The following is a 22,518-nucleotide window of genomic DNA, read 5'->3' as shown; positions in this document are numbered from 1 at the left end:
AAACAAGAATAGTAGGCCTGAAGGTACTAAGCAGAGGTAGTTTGACTGTCTAAAGAGAGTAGGTGGGACTGCATGAAATGATCATGAATGCCACTCTCCAAGACACTGGAAAAATTCAAACTGAAACTGAAGCAATTCAAAGAGAGCTGGGGGGGAAAGCTTATGATAATTATAGTTACATTTACTAAAAAAAAGCCCAAACCAATTGAAAAAACTATGATGAAGGAATTGAGAAAGCAACTGCAGAATCATTTGAAATGTGAAGTGTGCTTCTGAGGACTGAAAGCTGCGAACCATCAATCTGCCTGTGTGAGCTGAACTCAGGGGCTTGCCAAGACCTTTCCTGTGAGCCACCAGGGTTGTGAGTGGGCACAGAGCAGGGTGTAACCACAGCCAAGGTTTAATAATCACCCTGTCCTTAGCACACAATGGGCCTTCTTGTCTACACAGGACAGGTGCTAGAAGTCTCAGCTTGGTCCAACAAATACCTGAAAAATTTCACATTTGTTCCTTTTCTTATTGGGAAGAGTGAATAAGAAGGAGCCGGCTCCAAGACCTGGGAGACAGCTGGGTGGGATTCCCTTGGCTATTTGCTATAGTTTATCTTGCTCCAACTGTGGAATGGGATAATTAACATTTATCTTGCCTACCTTGTGGCAAAGGAGAGGTAAAATGTGATCATAATCAAAAGAATCAGAAGTGAACTTCTGTTTTTATATTATGTGTGAAGCATTTACAAAGCAAGCTATAATCACTGCCACTATCTCCATTAGGCTGAATCACATGAACTGCCAATATTTGATGTAAAAAATGGCAATTTCACATGTTCAAAATGAATAATCTTTAAACTGCAAGCATGGGCACAATCACCATGGTCTGGAAATTTTTAATAAACTCTACTGGAAGAGACGCACATTCTTTACCTACTGCCTTAAGCCTTGTGCAGATCGACATGCAATATTTGATATGTGCTTTACTTAGTCATGCTCTGCCATGTTCCAGAAGCAATATAAGGATATGCAAGTAAGAGAGTAATATCTGAAACAGGAATGAAAGAAGAAAAGTAAGCACAGAAACAGGGTAGAGCCAGGACTGAGGCTAAAGGGCAGAAGCACATGACCTGTTTTAAGGGTGGGTTCCCAAACTGGCTTAGGAAGAACTGCCATTTAAACTGTCTACTATACATGGAGATGAAATTTAAGTTCAGAATGTGAACTAAGGAGTTGGTCTTGGAGCTCCTCAGGAGGGAAAGTAACTTTCAAAGGTTCTTCCGATTAATAATTCTCTGTAAAGTCTGCTGGTGCCAATCTTACATCTGGGATGTGATGGGAGTTTAACTTGGTAGTTGATAACGAAGATGGCCAGGGAAGGTCACAAGGCACAGGCTTACTGGGTGAGGTCCAGGTGGCTGATGATCAGGCCCCGTCCGTTCTCTGTCTGCGCGAACTGCAGCAGCAGGGCCAGGCTCTGCTGCTGGATGGTCAGGACCCCGCAGGCCAAGAGGGAGGGCAGCAACCTGCCCATGTCAGGGTGCATCACAAGCAGGCGCTGGTTTTCTTCTGTAAAAGACAGGTGCCCCAGGACAGCAGTTAAAGCAGGCAGTTTCCAGCAAGCCTGAGTGGCAACATGACCCTTCACCACACACGTGAGGGCCAGGATAATGAAGTGTGAGCACACAGACTCTAGAAGCAGACTGCTAGATCTGACTGACCTGGTGAACCACCTTAACTAGTTACAAGATTCTGTGAGCCTCAGTCTCCTCCTCAGTGAAGAGAGAAAAATGATCAAACTATCAGAGCAATTATGAGGGTGAAATGAGTTAACACGTGATCATGCTTGGAACAGAGACTGACACCTATACATTAGCCACTACCATTATTATGGTCAAAGGGCCTTTTGATATCTGTGTGTGAAAATGGGAAATGTGAGGAAAGGGAACGAAATCAGCCCAACTATTGACTATCTAGACTATCACTTTTCATATAATGGCCAGAGCAAGCACTTGCGTTCTTTCTAGAAAAATGGAGTATTTCATGAAAACATTAGTTAATAAAATACGCCCCTTGCCCCCTTTATAGAATATGCACTTATTTTCAGGGTAGTGGGATTGGACTGCCCCTTCACCTGGTTCACTCTTCCTAACCAGGTATGTGATTTTGAGGTTAGGCAAAGATACAGGCTGGAGGATGAGACAAAGCCATGAAACAGCAGAATTTGTTTAGAGTTTGTCTAGGTTTTTTTTTTTTTGTTTTCTGGAAACAGTCACCGTAATCAATTCAACTAACACTGAAGTAGAATAATACTGACAAAAAGAGTCCCATTCTTTCATACCCCCTCCTCCAGGTAAGCCATTCTCTAAAGGAGTTCACATGATTAATGTTAAATATAGCATACATTCTTCCCTGTGATTGGCTTCTCTCCCCCACTCAACAATATATCACAGACATATTTCAATGTCCTTAATTTTAAACATTCCCTATCCTTTTTAAAAGCTTCTTTGTATCTGCTGAGTTGGAAACAGGAAAATTTTGTTGATTTGAGGAAGAACATTTACATCACAGACTGTTTAACATCCAGAAACATGTGATCCCCCTAGCCCCACCAATGCAGGTTCACAGAAACCGGAGCAGAATGTAGACTAAAGAAGTGAGGGCTGCAGAGAGGACTCTGTCCAGAGTCACAGTCAGTAATACAAGGTCACCAAGCCCTGCCTCTTCGCTCTCCAGCAAGGGGACTTACAAGATCATCGCAGGAGCCAGTACAGCACCCCACAGAGCAGCAGGGTACCTTGACATTAGTCTGAGCCTAATTTCTTTCACAAACGAGGCCTTCTGTTTCCCTAGCCTTCTAATACTTCAGATGATTCTACTATTACTAAGGGAAAAAATTGCATTATCTCATACTCAGCATTTTATAGTTCTCAAACTGCATCTGTCACTGACTCCTGAGGAGCCTTGTAAAAAGAAGACAGAGCTATCATTATTCACATTTTCTGTGTTTTGTGTCCAAGGACAGAACTTTTCCTCTGAAAAAAATTTTTTTAAAATGAGGGAAATGCTTAAAATTTTTACTTACTGTGAGACCACAAAAGTAGTAAGAAAGATTGCACAAAAATTTAAACCCCAGATGTTAATATTCAAGAAGGTAAGCATTAACAAGGTACATCAAATCCCTATAATTTACTGTACCAATACTATACACTAATAAGTGTCACAAGAAGTCAGCAAGGATGACTGTTAATCTTGATGCTGAAATGGGTACAGCGCTCATCAAAAAAGAAAAATATTTTTATCCAGACCAGAAAGGAGAAACTCTACTTTAACACATGAGCAGAAGCTGTGAGTCTGCTAAGTGCCTGGGCAATGAGACAACTCTTTGTGCTGACACTGATCTTGCCACCGGGCAAGGCTGCAGGTCATGCTTCTGACCCATACACCTTCTCTGGAGGGGACAGTGGCATGTCTAAACATTAATGCCCCAGGGGAGGGAACAGTCATGCTACCTGGGAGGTAATGCACTAACAGTGCATTAAGGATGTTATGGCAAGGAGCCCAGCTTACCGTTCTCTTTGCACACCGCCTGCCAGAGCCGGAGGACTGACACACACACAGTCTCCTCCACTGCATCTTTTCCTCCTGTGGAAAAGCACCTAGAATGGACCACAGAAAGCAATGTGATCTAGAAATCAGTCTGGATCTTCTCAGTTGGTTTTATTTTACCCCTAGATTCCTCAAATGAAGGTTTAAGGAAGTAATTCTATGGAGCCACAGTGAGCAGGGCAAATAGACCAAGAGCTAAGCATTGAGTAAGTAAGCATTCCAGAACAGGGATGCAACTGGAAAAAGCTGGGACCGCATGGAGGAAGGCAGTGAGCTAGGGCCATGGAAAATGACCCTTGGTGGGCCAGAGCCCATGAGTGTCAGGGACCTCCTCATGCTGGCAATCATGTGCTGGTGATTCCTAAGACTCAGAAACTTCACTGGAACAACTGAATAGAAAATAAAACCAAATTCAGCAAACTTCCTTCTACTATCTGGGTCTTTCCTTAGCTGGAATTATAAATGGGACCAGCCAGACCTGGTTGATCTCCTTTTCCAATGTGATCAATAAATTTCAAAAGAAGGAAAAAAATAGCTATCTTGCAAAAAATGGTATGAAACCAGAAGAATGGTCATTTCCTCTGAATCTGACATGCTTGGAGGACCCTAGAAAGTTTGGCTGACCTATGCTCTCTCCAGTTAACTGTGTTAACAACTGAAACTCCCTGAAGATCAACGTTCAAGGGTTGTGCATGTGACAGCTCTCAAGGGCCACCTCAAGGGCCACCATCATTGCCTGAAGGATGGCTCCACCAGTCTGCCTTCATGACACGCATTTGATTTCACAAGAAAGGGCTGTTCTTCTTCGTGTTGCTGTAGGGCTGTCTCACAAACATCCCTACCTTCTTATGACCTCATTCTCAGTGATGATACTAAACCCGCTGTGTGTTCTGAATAAAGTCCGTTCTGTGCCTGGAAAAAAATTCATAGAAAATCATATCAGACTCCTGAACTGTTTTCTTTGGCTGACCTCCAACTGTAACACAGAGAGCTGATAATGAGAAATCCAATGTGGAACTTTAAGGTCACCAAATGAGCATTTTGGAGAGAAACAGATACCTTTACATAGTGAAATACACGGTTGCTACCAGTCACTCAGTGGCATGTGTGGGACATCCTGTTCAGAGGAGGAGAGCCGAGTCTGGCACCCCCCGCCCCCCGTTATCTGACACCCATCACTGTGGAATCTTAGTGGCCAAGAGACGCTTAACTGAACTGGCATATTCATCTGTTCTTAAGTATTGATTGAGAGGATGTTTCCAGGCCCCAAAGAGGACTTTATACTCTCCAACAAACTACTGAAGTGGTATTGAGCATCCTTCATTGTATACTAAAGGGAAGGCAGAGACTGTCCAATTGTACACACATCCTGCCACTGAGTAACAAACATGGTTTAAGCTCTGGCATCAATGTTTACAAGAAGTGGTGAAATGGGTCTGGTTAGCAGGAGAGGTGATGTCTGCTCTGAAACTATTTAATATCCTGAGCAGCCATTCAGTGTGGCTGAGGTGAAGCTTACAGTTTATCCTATAAAATTCTATCTTCTGTTCCTACGGTGGAGGGGAGGCTTGGAGAGGTGGGACAGGATATTTTGAAAGGATATGGAGTATGTGTGGGGTACAGAAGGTGTGTGGGTATGTGCAGGATGTGGGGAGCATATATGAGCGGTGGGAGTGTGATGTGTACATAAGTGATGCAAGTGTGTGCTGTGTAAGTGTGGGGCAGTACATGTGATATAAGTACGTGAATGCATGCTTTGTGCATGTGTGCACGTGTGATATAAGGATATATAGACTAGTTCATGCCATGTGGATGCGTTAAGGCATGAGTGTCGAGTGTATGAATGCTTTGAGGAGAAGACACAGTTGGAGATAGTGCGTATTTCTACCTATTCACTTTAGCACCTCCACTATAGTAGATCTTCAATCAATATTTGTGGAAGGGAGAAAGGGATTCCTTGCCTCCTAAGGACAGACCTCTAAACTCCGTCCCTTCACACCAACAATATTTATGAGCGCACACACATCTCTGGCTTACAATCCTCCAACATTTCAGTCAGGATTTCAATGCCCCCTGCATAGAATAAGGGGTTCTGATCAGGTTTGGAAAGACTCTCCAGGAGATTCTTGGTCGTCACAGCTGTGTTCTTTCCTGATTCCAGCAACTCATGTGCTTTCTTCTCTTGAAGGTCTGCTTTCTCCCGAAGATCCACTTGATTCAGGTAATCTAGCACAACAAGGAAAAGCAAAGCAAAACAAAACCCTAACAATCAACATTATCACACAAGGAGCAACCTTTCTTGAGGATGGGAGGCTGAGAAGTAAAAAGCATTAAAAAAATTCAAAACTCTTCATCAGCAAGGAAAATTTTACAGTGTACAGTCTATACCCAGAGTCTTTCACCATCATGGGGATTCAGGGATATTCTTCCTGGTCTAGAAGGCTTTAAGGGAGAGTGATGGAGAAAGGAGGAAGACGAAGGTTTGAGTGGGAGGACAGAGGGAGAGAAGCAGGGCAGCTGTTAACAGGAAGGATTTGACTGTACAGGCAAGGGTGCTGCTTTGGGGCGAGTGCAGAGAAAGTATGGAAAGCACCCTAGGTGGAGAGCAAAGGGTGAGAAAAATGCAAATGAAGAACACCAGCAGGAACATTCTCACCTTTCACCTGTGTCTGCAGCTTGGGGTTTATTTCTAAGATCTTCTGAAAACACTCTCTAGACTGGAAAAAAGAAACAAGACCTTGATGAATAGTTGGAGGCAAAGGTGATTACAAGAAAGCCACTGTGCATCACAGGGCTTGGCTTCTTCATTATTTCCTCCAAGCCTTCTGCTCTCAGCATAGGAGGTAAACACAGTATGCATCTGTATTTTTGCTTAGGTTTCTCTGGTTCTGTGCGACAAGAAGTTTGTATCACGCTTTATTTTAAAAAAGTGTGCACCTCACCAAAAAAAAAAAAAAAAAAAAAAAAAATCGGAGAGGAAAAAAATGGTGTGGTCAGATACAGCCTGTGATGGAAAATATCCAGTTCTAAATTCTTGTGGATCATGTCTAGCTGGGAGAGGACTAATCTAAAGTAAATGCAAAATTTAGATATGATATTTGCACTGCGAGAGAGCAGGAGGCTACTTGTCAAATATGCCCATGGGGAGTAAGGAATAAATGAGGCTAGAGATGTTGTTGACAGAGGCTTGGGAACAGGAAGAGAACTGCCTATTTAAATGTACAAAGTTACAGAGAGTCAGTATGGAGTCCATTCAGCGGTTGTATAAAAGTCAGTTGGGAAACTTGAGAGTGAGGGGCGCTTACTGAGGAAATGTTAGGTAAAAGTTTCTGGGGAAAGGAAAACACTAGCACATGGTACAGGTGCTGGGTTTTAGGAAGTACTATCCTTAGATATACCAGGGACAGCCCAGACTATAAAACTACCAGTTATTGAGATACAAAGTGTAGGAAAAAAATGGTTCTGAGATATCTTGAAGGCTCAAGACTCACCTACAAGACTAGGCTTAAAAAAGATGTGGTACATATATACCATGGAATATTACTCAGCATTCAAAAAAGATAAACTCATGCCATTTGCAGCAACATGGATGGAGCTGGAAGGGATCATGCTCAGCGAAATAAGCCAGAAAGAAAAAGAAAAATACCGGATGGTCTCACTCATAGCAGGAATCTAGAAAACTTAAATAAGGGACCAGGAAAAAGAATAACTATAAGAAAGAAAATATCAAAATCAACAAACAACTATGAACCAGAGACACTCTATGGAGGGTTGGGGGGGGCGGGGAAAGGAGGGATTGGGGTCAAAATAAGGGGGTTGTAATTGTATGGGGAATATAAAAATAAAAATTTAAATAAAAAAGAAATGAGGAAAAAACATCAGAATAGTGACACACAGTAGAAGTATACACATCAATCATGATTTCTACAGACTGAATGTGTCCCCCAACACTCATAGGTTAAAACCTAATCCCCAATGCGAGGGTATCTGGAGATGATTAGGTCACAAGCAGAGACCCTCATAAATGGGGTCAGTGACCTTATAAAAGAGATCTCAGAGCTTCCTCACTCCTTGTGGCTATCTTGATGTTGGACTTCCTAGCCTCTTAAACTGTGAGAAATAAATGTTTGTTTTTTTGCCACCAGCCTATGGTATTTTGTTACAGCAGCCCCAAAAGACTAAGACAATGACCCTGTATCCAGCTTATTTTCAACCCTGCATCTTATCTATCAGCAATTCCTGTTATCTTCACCATCACTGTATATCCAGAATCCCATTATTCTCATAGCTCCATCACCACCAACCTGGTACAAGTTATCATCACCTCTGACTTGGACGATTCACTGCAGTAGCCTTCTCACTGGTTCTCTGTTCAATTTTTCCTATGCCAGGATATTTTTAATAGAGCAATCAGAGTGATCCTCTAAAACACCAGTGAGATCATTTCACCCCTTTGCTCAAAACCTTCCAATGCTTCCAGCTTACTCAAAGTAAAAGCCAAGGTCCTTCCAAAAGCCTGTAAGGCCCTAGGGGGTCACTTCCCCATCAATTACCTGACCTCATCTCCTATTACTCTCCTCATTTGCTCCATTCCAGCTATCCTACATGGACCACTCCTCCATTATCTATCTACAAGGCCTGCTTACTTGACTACCACCCTTCCTTCAGAGTGCCCTTTCCTCATCACTCTATATAAAACTAATGTCACCTTCACTTCCTGATTGTTTTCTAAATGATGCTTATCACTACTCAACGTACTACACATCTACTTATTTTATTTAGCTTCTGTCTCTTAGCCACCAATCTCTCAGGAATGTGAGTTCCATTAAGTCAAAGATTTTGTCTTGTTCACTGGTCAATTCCTACTGTCTAAGACAGTATCTGGGAAAGCATACAAAGAATATTTGCTAAATGAATTAAATGAATAGAATTTGGTGGAAAAAAGGAGATATTTTCTTAATTCACTTCTCTAATATTTAACCTGATTACGAGTCAATAAAGAAGTGAATTTAAATGTAGAGACATTTTGTTTTAAAAAACAAGCTTTTTAAATGGAAAGACATCCCATGTTCATAAACTGGGAGGCTTTATATTATTAACATGGTAATGTTCTCCAAATTGATCTACAAATTCAAGGTAATCCCCATCAAGATTCTATCTGGCTTCTTTGCAGAAGTTGACAAGCTGATTCTTACTTTTGTGTTGTAATCCAAAGGACCCAGAATAGCTAAAACAATAATGAAAAGGTAGAGAAAAGCTGGAAGTCGCATAATCCCCAATTTCAAAATTTACTACAAAGCTATGGAATCCAGACATAAAAAAAGATATACAGATCAATGGAATAAAATTATTGATATTCAAAAATAATCCATGCACTTATGATTAGTTGATATTTTTTCCTAAAATACTTTATTTTTGTGTAGAAGAGCTGAGGTGTAGGCCAGAGGGGTGGGCGGTGGGGGGGATGACGGTGAGATGATTCACCAGAGACAGAGTGGGGAGCAGGGCAGGCAGACTTTACTGAAATATACTGCTAAGGGGAGCAGCGGGCAAGACAGGAGAGGTCTGCTGTGCCAAATGTTGAGTTAGTTCCCTGGCTGGGGATTGAACTCAGGCCATAGCAGTGATAGTGCTGAGACTTAACCCCTAGGCCACCAGGGAGGCCCTATGAAGAACTGATTTTTGACAAGGGCATCAAAAAAATAATTCAACAGGAGGAAGAACAGTTTTTTCAACAAATGGTGCTGGGACAACTAGATACCCACATACGAAAGAATGAAGCTGAATTCTTTCCTCATACCATACACTGAAATTAACCCAAAGTGGATTAGAGACCTAAATAGCGTTAAAGCCATAAACTCTTAGGAAAAAAAATCTTGAATTAGGCAATGGTTTCTTAAATATGATATCAAAAACAGAAACAACCAAAGAGAAAAGTGGGTAATTCAGACTTCTTCAAATTTGAAAATTTTTGTGCTACAAAGGACTTCATCAAGAAGATATAAAGGTACCACAGAGAATGGGAGAAAAGTATCTACAGATCACTTGTTTGATAAGGAACTTGTATCCAGAATATACAAAAGTACTTTTACTCAAATAAAGTAACAAATAACCAAATGATATGAAAAGGTATTTTTCAAAAGACGCATAAATGGCCAGTAACACAGAAAAAGATGTCCAACATCTTGTGCTGCCATCAGGGCAGCACAATCCAAAACTAGGATATACCACTCATTCCACTGGAAACACTATAATCAAAAAGATAACAACAAATACTGTCTAGAATGTGGAAAAAGTGAAACTCTCAAACACTGCTGGTGGGAATGTAAAATCGTGCAGCCACTTTGTAAGACACTCTGGCAGGTCCTCCAAAGATTAAATAGCTATCCTGACTCAGCAGTTGTGCTTCTATATACTCAAGAGGATTAGAAACATGTCCATATAAAAACTTGTACATGAACATTCACAGTAGTCAAAAAGTACAAACAACCCAAGTATTCAAATGATAAACAGATGAGTAAAATTTGGTAAATCCATACAAAGTAATGTTATTCAGTAATACAAAGAATGAAGTATTGACATACAGAACACGGGTTAGCCTCACAAACATCATGCTATGTGAAAGAAGCCAGACACAGAAGACCACGTAATGCATGACTCCCTGTATACGGACAGCCCAGAACAGGTAGACAGAAGTAGATCAGAGGTTGCTGAGGGTTGAGATGGGAGTGACTGGGAATGTGCGCAAGGTTTTTTGAAATGTGACAAAATGTCCTAAAATTGGTAGTGGTGATGACTGCACAACTCTGCATAGATTAAAAATCACTGAAGTGTGTACTTTCGCAGGTGAACTGTTTGGTATGTGAACTGTGTCTCAATAAAGCTGCTATTAACGTGATATATCTTAGTGAATATGTATATCTGCATGGTTTATTCTAAGTGATGAGATAAGAAGTGAATTTCGTTTTCATTTTGCTTTTCTCTCTTGAGATACGCTGCTCTCAAGGCTGGGTGAACACTGGTAAAGGACGCTGCACAAGGGATTCCTATAGCAGGTGAGGCTTGATGATGTTCAATATCCTTTTTCACGCAAAGATCTTCAGCTTTGCCCTCGCGACAACTAAAAGCTGGGCAAATAGCCATGAACGTGGAGGACCAGGGTTCACCCGAGACAGTAAGAAGCATGGTTCAATGATCAAATGTGCCACTTACGTTCTCCAAGAACTCACCGTACTGTAGTTCTTCAGGGCGAGGTGGGCTTTTCCCATGTGGAAATATGCTTTTGTGCATTTCTCATCACACTGCATAAAAGAGAATGACTGATTAGATGGTTCACATTTGAAGTCATTAGCAACTTCCCTAACTGCCAAGCTAAGGTTAGGGCAGAGCTTTGGTTCTCAGGGCAGCGACCAGATTGGACAGTTAAAACTTCTCTGTGCATCTGTGACCAAACTAATCTATTCCAGCAAGGAGCCTGGATGTACAAGTAAGCTCTCCATCAAATTAATGAATGAGGCTTACCAGTTTTTATTCCATTTTAATGAGACTCAAACAAGAAACAAACCAGAAACCATTACTTTAGAAGAGCTCTTAACCTTGACTGAATTTTAGAATATCTGGGATGTTCACAAAACTCCCGAAAGTCAGGATGAAACCCACGCCAGTAGATTATACTCTGGGGTAGGGTCCAGGCATCATAATTTTTTAAACTCCTCAGATGATATATATGTACAGCCAAAACTTGAGAACCACTGGTTTATCTGAAGAGAAGAAAACAAGCTCCAGATGAACAGTTGAGCTTACTATTATTATTGAGTCCTGAAAGTTCCTGCCTGGAAATAAAGCACAAAACTTAAATACTTATCACTTCAGATCAGGGGGATGCTTCCCTCAAGGACTGAAACTTTAGGCTGAGACTTTATCATTAGCACAGGGTGTTTATACCTGCTGCCCCCAATTACTGTAACCCTAGAGGGAATGATGTGTCACAGACTATAATTTAAACCACTCAGTTAATAACTGAACCCCTTTAATTGGTAAGGTACTGTGCAGGTCAGATGCCCTTTGGAGATTTAAAATTTATACAAGTTAGGAATACACATGCAGGTATCTAAATGGTCCTGGATGAATCCCTAGTCTACCACTCCCAGGAGGGGGATGTTGTGACCAGGCCACCTCAGTTTTCTGTTGCTAATTTCCTTATCTTGAAAGTGAAGAGAGTAACAGTATCTCTCTCAGGCTGATGTGAGGAGGAAATGCATGTAGAGCAGTGCAGCACCAGGTGATGTTGTATTGGCTGCTGCAGTTACAACAGCAATCCACTCAGAGCACAGAGAAAATTTAAAGAAAAGCTAAATAGAAGAGGTGACAATAACTGTTACATTTGAAGAGGCATTTATAGATGGATTTTCATGAATATCATTTCCTATTTGTTGCTAAATGGCAGTATTAATGACAATAAGCTGTAATGCCACTGGAGCATTATCATCCAGTTCTTACCACAGGCACTGAGCTTTATGGTTCACTGAATTATAGGAGTCTTATAACAACTCTAGGAAGTACATATAATTATAATCTTCAATTTACAGATGAGGAAACTAGGGTCAGAGAGGTTTACAATCACACAGACAGTAAAAAAACAACAGGGAATTAAAATCTGGCCAGTTGACTCCAGACCCCAAAAGCTTAAAAATTATGTATCTCTTTCAGAAAAGTGCTATAGCTGTAGGAAAAAATTTACTAATTAAAAAAGGACATGCAAAGGCAGGACTGAGCTGAATCTTGAGTGATACCAAGAGGTGAAGAGAGGGTGATGGGAGAGGATGAGGTGAGCAAGGTCCAGAGGTGGGGAGCAAGAGGTGCGTTCAGTGGACAGTCAGTACCAGGGACAGGGGCTGTGCAGAGAGAAGGTGGGCTGGCCCCTAACAGTGACTCCACAGGGAGACAAGGGTGTCAGGCTGGAGGAGAGAGCACCACCTATGATGGTGTAGGAAAGCTGGCCTGGAGGCAGTGTGCAAATCTGACTAGAGGAGGGAAAGGCAGCGAGTAAGTGAAGAGACCAAAATGACTGCTTAGACAAAGGGCTAATAGCTGACACCCCCAGGGTTGTGGACATGCAGGGGAGTGCTGGTACCAGAACTTTGTCAAAGAAATGGCTGATCAGCCAGTGTCAACAAACAAGTAATGATAAGGGTGAAGGAGGATAAGTCAAAAGTTTAGATGTCTGAGAGACATCTGCTAACAAAAGGGTTGGTAAGGCAGGGTGGGCAGTGGGGAACACTGAGGTGGAAGATGAAGACTTTGTTTCTAGACTTACAGAATTTCAAATGCTGCCAAGACAATCAAATTGAAACCTGTAGGAGGCAGCTGAGCAGCAGCCCTGGAGCCCAAGGGTTGGTGACTGGGGAAGTAGGTCCGAGAGCCATTTGCAGAGATGAGAGCTGAACTGGTGAGGGGCTCTGATGGTGAAACTGCAGCAAAAGCAGAGCAGGGGGCTGGAGAATTCACAAAGGATAAGACTGCGTCACAGGAAAGGATTGGTCAAAGGCAAAAGAGTTAACTTCTGTTCTGAAGCTCCTGAGAACCAAATGTTCACAGAATCTTAAGGGCAGTGGGGTTATAATTGGGGGCAGCAAGGCCCCAACATCAGAGCCTTGTCCATGGCCTACAGCATGTCACTGGGAAGGGGGTGCTGCTGTGACCAGCCTTCCTCAGACACTGATGCAAAGGGCTGCTAGTAGATTTCCTCACTAATAGGCTCATTCTCCTTTGATCCTATGTCAGCCCTCACCAGGATTTTCTCAGATGAGCCCCAGTTCTCCTTAAAAGGAATCCTGCCTTCAGAGGAAGCTCTATTTTATTGTGCAGGAAAAATTCCACCAAGATAGAAACAATTCTGATCTTTATTGAAACCAGCTCACTGTCTTATCTTTCCTGACAAGGAACATCAGCCTTGAAATATTGCATGGGCTTGTCTGCCAATTCTAAAGAGTCAAGAAATATTAAATTGGCATGAAAGCACTAATACTATTAATAATGGAGAGCCACCGACATTCACAATTGATATATTACTTTTAAAGAGTGCAACTTTTAATTCACAGCTTCAATGTAAAGTCAAGTATTGTGAGTTTTTAGAACTCTCTGTACACCTTTTTTCCCCTATCCCTCCAATTACCCAAATCTCAACTAGGAGCCTCATGGGCACTTAACAAGACTGGCTGCTGAGTGTCAGAGATTTTTTTTCAATGTTGGCTCTTTTGTACCCAGTTTGCTTCAGTTTCACTGTTAATTACATTAATATTTGGGACCAGGCCAGGGTGTTACCCTGTTAGCATGATGTGATAACTACTCTTTGGTCCTTTTCAGGTATTTCTGGAAGCCCCACGAAGTAATGCTATCCACACCCGGGGGTTATAGGGGAGAGGCTATTCATAGTAGATGGTTAAGAGCACTGGTTTACAGTTCAACCAACATTAGCTGTGGGATCTTGCACAGGTTACTTCATCTCTATGGCTTCTTTTCTCTGTCAGAAAAATAGGGATAAAAGTGGTAATGAATGGAACAGAACAGAAAATTGTGAGGTTCATGAGAGAGAGCTCCTGGACCATGAGCAGCAAGTGGTGGCCTTTGCTGTTTTGTTGGAACAATCGAGGAAAAGGTTCTTGCCTCTCTTTTCTTAAAGAATGATGGTAGGACAAGAAAAGAAAGCAAGTTAGTGGATCTATGCTGGAGCTGTGAGGAATCTAAGAGGAATAGCTTTAGGCAGTTGTTAAATCTTAAAAGTTATAATAATGCAATGGGACAAGATTTGGCACTCACCCTCTTATTTAAGGAATGAAGAAATCACTACTCCAGGCACTGGTTTCAGAGGATCCCCAGTATTTTACAAATGATAATTAGTAAAGGCCAGCTCCTAGTTCATCCCTGTATCCCTTGCATCCCCATTGTCAAAAAATGAGGAAGTAGGTTGGGTCAAGATGGTGCTGTCAAATGTGTTCCTTTTTGGAGCCACAGTCACTAAGCTGGGGCCAGGCACTGACCCAGGGAATCTAAGCCACGAGACAAGCCTGGCACATTCTCCCAATGCCTCAATTTTACTTGGTCAAATTAATTTAATGTTGTATTAAAATCAACAGATGCATTTTATGGTATACAACACAAACTCTGCAAGGAATTTTAAGATAAAACATATCTAAAAAGAAATTTCATGCTTTCTGCTTATAGACCCTCCAGGGGGTCATGTTCATCTTCCTCTGCTGTTAGAGATCTTCAGTAAAGCAGTCTGAGAAACACTGGTTTTGGGGATTTAAAGCTCCCTATGACAGAGTAACAGGCAATGTGGACTAAGCATTACTTCAGTGTTTCTTCACCTGAAATAATATCCCGAAGAAGTGATTGAGATAGTTCTCTTTTAAAAACTCTAATTTTTCCATCACCAGTCCTTACTCCTTCCCACCTTTGATTATCTGCTGTGGCAGATCTTGGAGGAAGCACCACACACAGAGTAATGCTACCTGACTGAGGCCTGATGAGCATCCAGGCTGAACAATAGTAATCCTCTCTTCTGATTATTCCTCTACAAAGAGAGGATGCTGTAATAACTTTCCAAATTATTGGTGCTGGAGGGAAAAAGCACAAACTGAAGAGGAGAAGTGATGACATTTAGAAATAGGCTCCCGAGGATGGGGCGGAGCAACATGGCGGCGAGGAGACGCTGCGAGTAAGATCTCCCATTAAAAAAAGTTAATAGGCAGGAAAAGCAGCAGGTCCCAGTGAGAAGTGGGACACGGAAGATAAACGGACGACTCCAGTAAACTAGAAAGTTGAAAGTTGAAGAAATAAGTTGCCATAAAAGAGGACCAGAAGGGAGGAAAGCACAGAACCCTGCTCCCCTCCCCCACCCACAGAGGCGGCACTCTCCGACCAGCAGAGAGGAGGAAAACAACACACTAAAACGACCAACAAGAACAAACTACGCAGCAAGCGGGACTGTGAGTGGAAAGGAACTATTGCAGCCACCACACCCCGTGAACGGGAGCTGCGGAGAACCCTGCAGGATTCGCCGAGGCGGTGACCTCCAGGCGCCATTAAATAGAGACCCCGCCCCCCAGGAGGAGGCCAGGACCAGCACACAGCCCTGGGCCGCCCGGTAAGCTTGCGCGGAAAAGCGGCACGCTGGAAAAGCAAACGCGGATCGGGATCGAGCGGAAAAGCAGCGCGGTTGAAAAGCAAACGCAGATTGGGATCACGGCTGCCCAGGTCCCCGCGCCTGCGACCTAGGCTTGCAGGGAGACGCGTGCGAAGACCCTCACTGAGGTGAAAGTCCCTCACTGAGTATCCAGGAACCAGGCACCCAGGCACGGGAACGGGGTGCAAAAGACGCCATTCTGTGGACACTGAACAGGGCTACAGCCCGCGTCCTGGACCTGAGGGCTTTGGAACTGAGATCCGGGGCACAAAATTCAGGGCGTGGGTTCTCCACGACTGTGGGGCACAAGGCAAACACAGCACCCCAAAGCCGTTGAGGTTTACCCTACCATTCCCGCTCTGTTTCCTGTCCCACGGGGTGAAAAAAAAAAAAAAACACAGCTCCCCAAGGGCTCTAGGAGAGATCTCTGGCGCCACCTAGCAACTTGAAACCAGCAGAGGCTCCTGGAGGAGCCAGTGGCCAGCTGGGAAGTTAGCCCACGCCGGGCCCCTGCCGACCAGTAGTCTGAGCCCACGGGGGAGCGAGTACCCAAAGCCGGGGCAGACCAGGCGCGCAGAAGAGTGTGCCTGAGACTGGACACACAGGGAGTGTGTCCCACATCGCCATTTTAGAACAGGGACATTTCTTCAGTAAAGACTGCCTGCAGAAGGCTCTCTCAGGAGCCAGATGTGAGCCGGGGAAGTTCGCCCACACCAGAACACCTCTGGCCTGCAGTCCAAGCCCAGAGGGGGAGAGGGAACCCACCGCCGGGGCAGACCAGGAGCACAGGGGAGTGTGTCCCCACATCGGCATTTTAGAACAGGGACCTTTCTTCAGTAAAGACTGCTTGAAACTGACAGATGGCTCCTGGAGGAGCCAGAGGGGAGCAGAGAAGCTCACCGAAGATGCCGGCCAGTCCCAGCAACACAGTGTCCCAACGCATACGGCAAATTAGAAAACAGACAGTAGGGAGTAGAAGAACCACACGCAACATAGCAACTCCTCAGGGAAGAAGCACACCACAAAAAGAAAACCAGCCCCCAGATTGCAACGACAGTAACTTGGAAGAACTTCTGAGCCTTCCAGAAAGAGAATTTACAATTGCCATGATTAAAAAAATGACAGAACTCATAAAGGAAAATAATGATAAGGGAAAAATAATCAACGATCAGAAGAATGAAATTGAGTCCCTAAAGAGGGAAGTAAAAGAAATGCAGGAGATCAAAGAATTAATGGAAGAACTAAAGAATTCTGGGAAAAGCAATGAAAGCAGAATAGATGAAATGGAAGAACGAATAAGTTCTCTTGAAGACACAGAAATAACAAGAACCAAAACAGAAAAGGAAAGAGAAGTACGAAGGAAAAAGAACGAAGAAAGACTTCGGGAACTATCTGACACCATGAGGAAAGGAAATATAAGAGTTATAGGAATACCAGAAGGAGAGGAGAGAGATGTAGGAACAGAGAAAATATTCCAGGAGATAATTGAAGAGAACTTCCCAAATGTGAAGAAGCAGCTGAAAATTGATATACAAGAAGCAAGAAGAACACCAAACTTCCATGACGAAAGGAAAAATACAGCAAGACACATAATAGTGAAGCTCCCAAGAATCCAGGACAAGGAAAAAATAATGAAGCTGACAAGAGGGAAGAAACAAATAACATTCAAAGGAAAACCAATCAGGCTGACATCAGACTTCTCTGAAGAAACACTACGGGCAAGGAGAGAGTGGAAGGACATAGTCAACAGACTCCAAGAAAACAGATGTCAACCAAGAATACTCTATCCCGCAAAGCTTTCCTTCCTCTATGAAGAAAGAATAAGGACCTTCCCAGACAAACAGAAACTATGGAACTTCATTACCAATAAACCCCCACTCCAAAAAATACAAGGAATCCTAAAGCCAGAACCTCAGAGGGACGAATAAGAACGAAAGAAGGCAAGGAAAAAAAAAGATATTAAAAGAATAAATAAAATCAAAGGAAAGACAAACACAATGGCAAATATAAATGCTAACATATCAATATTAACCCTAAATGTAAATGGACTAAACTCTTCAATAAAAAGATACAGAGTTGCAGCCTGGATTAAGAAACGAAACCCAACCTTTTGCTGTCTCCAGGAAACACATTTAGCTACAAAAGATAAAAATAGGCTCAAAGTTAAAGGATGGAAAACAATCCTACAAGCAAATGGACCAAAAAAGAAAGCAGGAACAGCTATACTTTTATCAGATAAAACAGATTTCAAACTCAAAAAAATAAAAAGGGATCCCAATGGTCACTACATTATGATCAAAGGGACAATACTTCAAGAAAATAACACTAATTAACATATACTCACCAAACGAAGGAGCACCAAAATATATCAGACAACTGTTGTCCTCTCTGAAAACAGACATCAGAGAAAACACATATGTAGTGGGAGACTTCAACACACCACTATCAACAATGGATAGATCAACAAGACAAAAAATAAGTAAAGAAACTAAAGCTCTAAATAAGGACCTAGAGCATTTGGGCTTAACAGACATCTATAGAACACTAAACCCCCCAAAAATGGAGTACACATTTTTCTCAAGCGCACACGGATCATTCTCCAGGATCGATCACATACTGGGGCACAAGACAAACATCAACAGATACACCAAGATTGAAATCATACCAACCATCTTTTCTGACCATGAAGGCATCAAGCTAGAAATAAACCATAAAAAGAAGGCAAGGAACTTTCCTACCTCATGGAGACTAAAAACCACACTACTGGAAGACCACTGGACTAATGAGGAGATCAAAGAGGAAATTAAAAAATTCTTTGAATTGAATGACAAGGAGGACACCAATATCCTAAATGTATGGGACGCAGCAAAAACAGTAATAAGAGGAAAATATATAGCAATAGAAGCTCACATCAAGAAACAAGAAAGAACTGAAAGAAACAACCTAATCTCGAAGCTCAAAGATCTAGAAAAAGAACAACAAAAAAACCCCAAAACCAGTAGGAGAAAATAAATAATAAAAACCAAAGCAGAAATAAATGAAATTGAAACTAAAAAAACAATCCAAAAGATTAATGAAACCAAGAGCTGGTTCTTCGAAAAAATCAATAAAATAGACAAACCCCTAGCCAGGCTCACAAAGGAAAAAAGGGAGAAAGCACAAATAAACAGGATCAGAAATGAAAGAGGAGAAATCACAACGGACACAGCAGAAATAAAAAGAATAATCAGTAACTACTATGAAGAGTTGTATGGAAACAAGTTCAACAATCTAGAGGAGATGGACAAATTCCTACAACTCTACAATCACCCAAAGCTAGATAAAGAAGAAATAGAACACCTAAACAGACCAATTACAAGCAGCGAAATTGAAATGGTAATCAAAAACCTCCCCAAAAACAAAAGCCCAGGACCTGATGGATTTACAAACGAATTCTACCAAACATTCAGAGATGAATTGGTGCCTATCCTTCACAAACTCTTCCAAAAAATTGAGAAGGAAGAGACAATACCAAACACGTTCTATGAAGCCAACATTACACTAATACCAAAACCGAATAAGGACAACACAAAAAAGGAAAACTACAGGCCAATCTCCCTAATGAACGCTGATGCAAAAATCCTCAACAAAATTTTAGCTATCAGATTCCAACAATGTATCCATAAGATAATTCACCACGACCAAGTAGGATTCATTCCAGGGACACAAGGATGGTTTAACATCCGAAAATCAATCAACGTTATCCAACACATCAACAAAAAGAAATATAAAAACCATATGATAATATCAATAGATGCTGAGAAAGCTTTCGACAAAGTGCAACACCCATTCATGATAAAAGCCCTTGAAATTCTTGGGATACAAGGAACATACCTCAACATCATAAAGGCCATCTATGAGAAGCCAACAGCCAGTATCATTCTCAATGGTGAAAAGCTGAAAGCAATTCCATTAAGATCTGGAACAAGACAAGGATGCCCACTCTCACCACTGCTTTTCAATATAATACTGGAAGTCCTAGCCAGAGCAATAAGACAAGAGAAAGACATCCAAGGAATCCAAATAGGAAAAGAAGAAGTCAAACTATCACTATTTGCAGATGATATGATAATATACATAGAGAACCCCAAAAACTCCACAGAAAAACTAATTCAACTCCTCAATCAGTTCAGTAAAGTGGCAGGATACAAAATCAACACACAAAAGTCAGTAGCCTTCCTATACACAAACAATAAATCTGAAGAAGAAGAAATCAAAAAAACCATCCCTTTTATTATTGAAACAAAAAAAAAATCAAATATTTGGGAATAAATCTAACAAAAGAGGTAAAGGACCTATGCAAAGAAAACTATAAAACACTGTTAAAAGAAATAGAAGAAGACACAAAGAAATGGAAAGACATCCCCTGCTCATGGATTGGAAGAATAAACATTATTAAAATGGCCATCCTACTAAAACCAATATACAGATTCAATGCTATTCCAATCAAAATTTCAATGTCATTCTTCAAAGAAATAGAACAATTATTGATGAAATTCATATGGAATCACAAAAAACCCCGAACTGCCAAAACTCTCCTGAAAAAGAAAGAAGGGAATGGAGGCATCACACTCCCAGATTTCAGGCTATACTACAAAGCCATAATCATCAAAAGAGCATGGTATTGGAACAAGAACAGACATACAGACCAATGGAATCGAATAGAAAATCCAGAAATAAACCCACAGATTTATGGTCAACTAATCTTTGACAAAGAAGCAAAGACTATGCATTGGAGCAAAGAAAGTCTGTTCAATAAATGGTGCTGGGAAAACTGGGTTGCTACATGCAAAAGAATGAAGCTTGACCACTACCTCACACCATACACAAAAATCAACTCAAAATGGATTAAAGAACTAGACATAAGACCTGAAACCATAAAATATATAGAAGGAAATATAGGCAAAACACTACGTGATTTGCACATCAAAGACATCTTTACAGACACATCACCCAAAGCAGTGATAGTGAAGGCAAAGATCAACAGCTGGGACTACATCAAATTAAAGAGCTTCTGCACAGCAAAAGAGACAATAACAAAAACAAAGAGAAACCCCACCAACTGGGAGAACATTTTTGCACCCAACACTAATGATAAAGGACTGATCACAAAAATCTGCAAAGAGCTGATGAGAACAACAACAAAGAAAATAACCCAGTCAAAAAATGGGCAGAAGAGCTAAAAAGAAACTTCTCTGAAGAGGAAATGCAAATGGCCAACAGGCATATGAAAAAATGTTCAACATCACTTGTAATCAGGGAAATGCAAATCAAAACTACCATGAGATACCATCTCACACCAGTGAGAATGGCACATATTAAAAAAACTAGCAACAACAAATGTTGGCGAGGTTGTAGAGAAAAAGGAACTCTCCTGCACTGTTGGTGGGAGTGCAAACTGGTCCAACCACTATGGAGAGATGTGTGGAGACTTCTGGACCTACTAAACATAGAGCTTCCATATGATCCAGCAATTCCACTCCTAGGTATTTACCCAAAGGACACAGAAACATCAATTCCAAAGAGCACCTGCACCCCTATGTTTATAGCAGCACTGTTTACAATAGCTAAGCTTTGGAAACAGCCCAAATGCCCAAAAATAGATGACTGGATCAAGAAGATGTGGTACATATATACCATGGAATATTACTCAGCATTCAAAAAAAGATAAACACATGCAATTTGCAGCAACATGGATGGCACTGGAAGGGATCATGCTCAGTGAAATAAGCCAAAAAGAAAAAGAAAAATACCGGATGGTCTCACTCATAGCAGGAATCTAGAAAACTTAAATAAGGGACCAGGAAAATGAATAACTATAAGAAAGTGAAAATCAAAATAAACAAAAATCTATGAACCAGAGACACTTTTTGGGGGTGGGGGGTGGGAGGGGAGGGATTGGGGTCAGAATGGGGGGGTTGCAATTGTATGGGGAATATAAAAATAAAATTTATTATAAATAAAAAAAATAAAGAAAAAATAAAATGGAAAAAAAAAATAGAAATAGGCTCCCATGGTTGACTCTAGAAAGAGGAGGCATTACGACTCTCACATGAAGCAAAGCATAGAACACAAGGAGAAGAGTAACATAAGAACAAAGGATGAGATATTGCAAAAAATAAAAAACAAAACAAACATTAAAAATCAAAATTAACAGCAGCTTCTCTGGAGTATTTAATAGAAGCTTGGTACCTTATGTGCATTTTCTAAGCCCTCACAATTCTCTTACATTTTATAGATGAGGAAAATGGAGGGAGGTTCAGCAAAGCCTGGTCCTTTCCTACCAGGATACACTGGGTTCTCTTCTGGTCACCTCACATTCAGACATCTGGTCCAACAAACAAACATAACTCCGTCAAGTGGAATGGGAAATACCTGCTTACCTTCAAAGCCCAGTCGCAATCCACCAGTGCCTTCTGGTAGTCCCCAACTTTTATGTAAGCCTGTAATGACAGAGAGCTGATAGTCACAACTCTGCAGCCAGCAGTCTTTACACAGAAAAGAGCAGCAGAAAAGCTGAATGGTGGCTGATCCCCACTGGTCCCCACCTAGATCAGCCAGCAGAAAACAGACTGAGGAGATTTTATGATGGGACTACTTACAAGGTAAGGAGAGCAGAGCTGAGGGAAACCAGTAAGAGATATTACAGAACCCCAGGGCGAGCAACAGAGGGTAGCTATTATCACTGTTGGA

General features: G+C 41.6%; 1 protein-coding gene and 1 long non-coding RNA gene across 9 annotated transcripts in view; one reads left to right on the top strand and one right to left on the bottom strand.

Moving 5' to 3' along the window:
* TTC12 (tetratricopeptide repeat domain 12) overlaps positions 1-22,518 on the bottom strand; it is a 54,692-nt gene that overhangs the window by 15,442 nt on the left and 16,732 nt on the right. For all 8 annotated transcript variants that reach the window (XM_037505276.2, XM_037505282.2, XM_037505275.2 and 5 more), the window contains exons 7-13: positions 22,209-22,268; positions 10,829-10,900; positions 6,256-6,316; positions 5,637-5,825; positions 4,442-4,511; positions 3,561-3,649; positions 1,391-1,559 (exon numbers count right to left, since the gene is read on the bottom strand). In XM_037505276.2, the coding sequence (XP_037361173.1) occupies positions 1,391-1,559; positions 3,561-3,649; positions 4,442-4,511; positions 5,637-5,825; positions 6,256-6,316; positions 10,829-10,900; positions 22,209-22,268 (710 nt within the window). The remainder of the gene's footprint in view (positions 1-1,390; positions 1,560-3,560; positions 3,650-4,441; positions 4,512-5,636; positions 5,826-6,255; positions 6,317-10,828; positions 10,901-22,208; positions 22,269-22,518) is intronic.
* Positions 1-22,518, top strand: part of LOC129145461 (uncharacterized) — a 30,466-nt gene that overhangs the window by 1,831 nt on the left and 6,117 nt on the right. The window contains exon 2 of the long non-coding RNA XR_008551023.1: positions 10,590-10,654. This is a non-coding gene — a long non-coding RNA (uncharacterized LOC129145461). The remainder of the gene's footprint in view (positions 1-10,589; positions 10,655-22,518) is intronic.

Source organism: Talpa occidentalis, unplaced genomic scaffold (genome assembly GCF_014898055.3).
Source record: "Talpa occidentalis isolate TD23 unplaced genomic scaffold, MPIMG_talOcc4v2.1 talOcc4.12, whole genome shotgun sequence".
Taxonomy (NCBI): Eukaryota; Metazoa; Chordata; class Mammalia; order Eulipotyphla; family Talpidae; genus Talpa; species Talpa occidentalis.
Note: the sequence above shows the minus strand (reverse complement) of the source record. Positions and strands in the feature narration are given on the sequence as shown.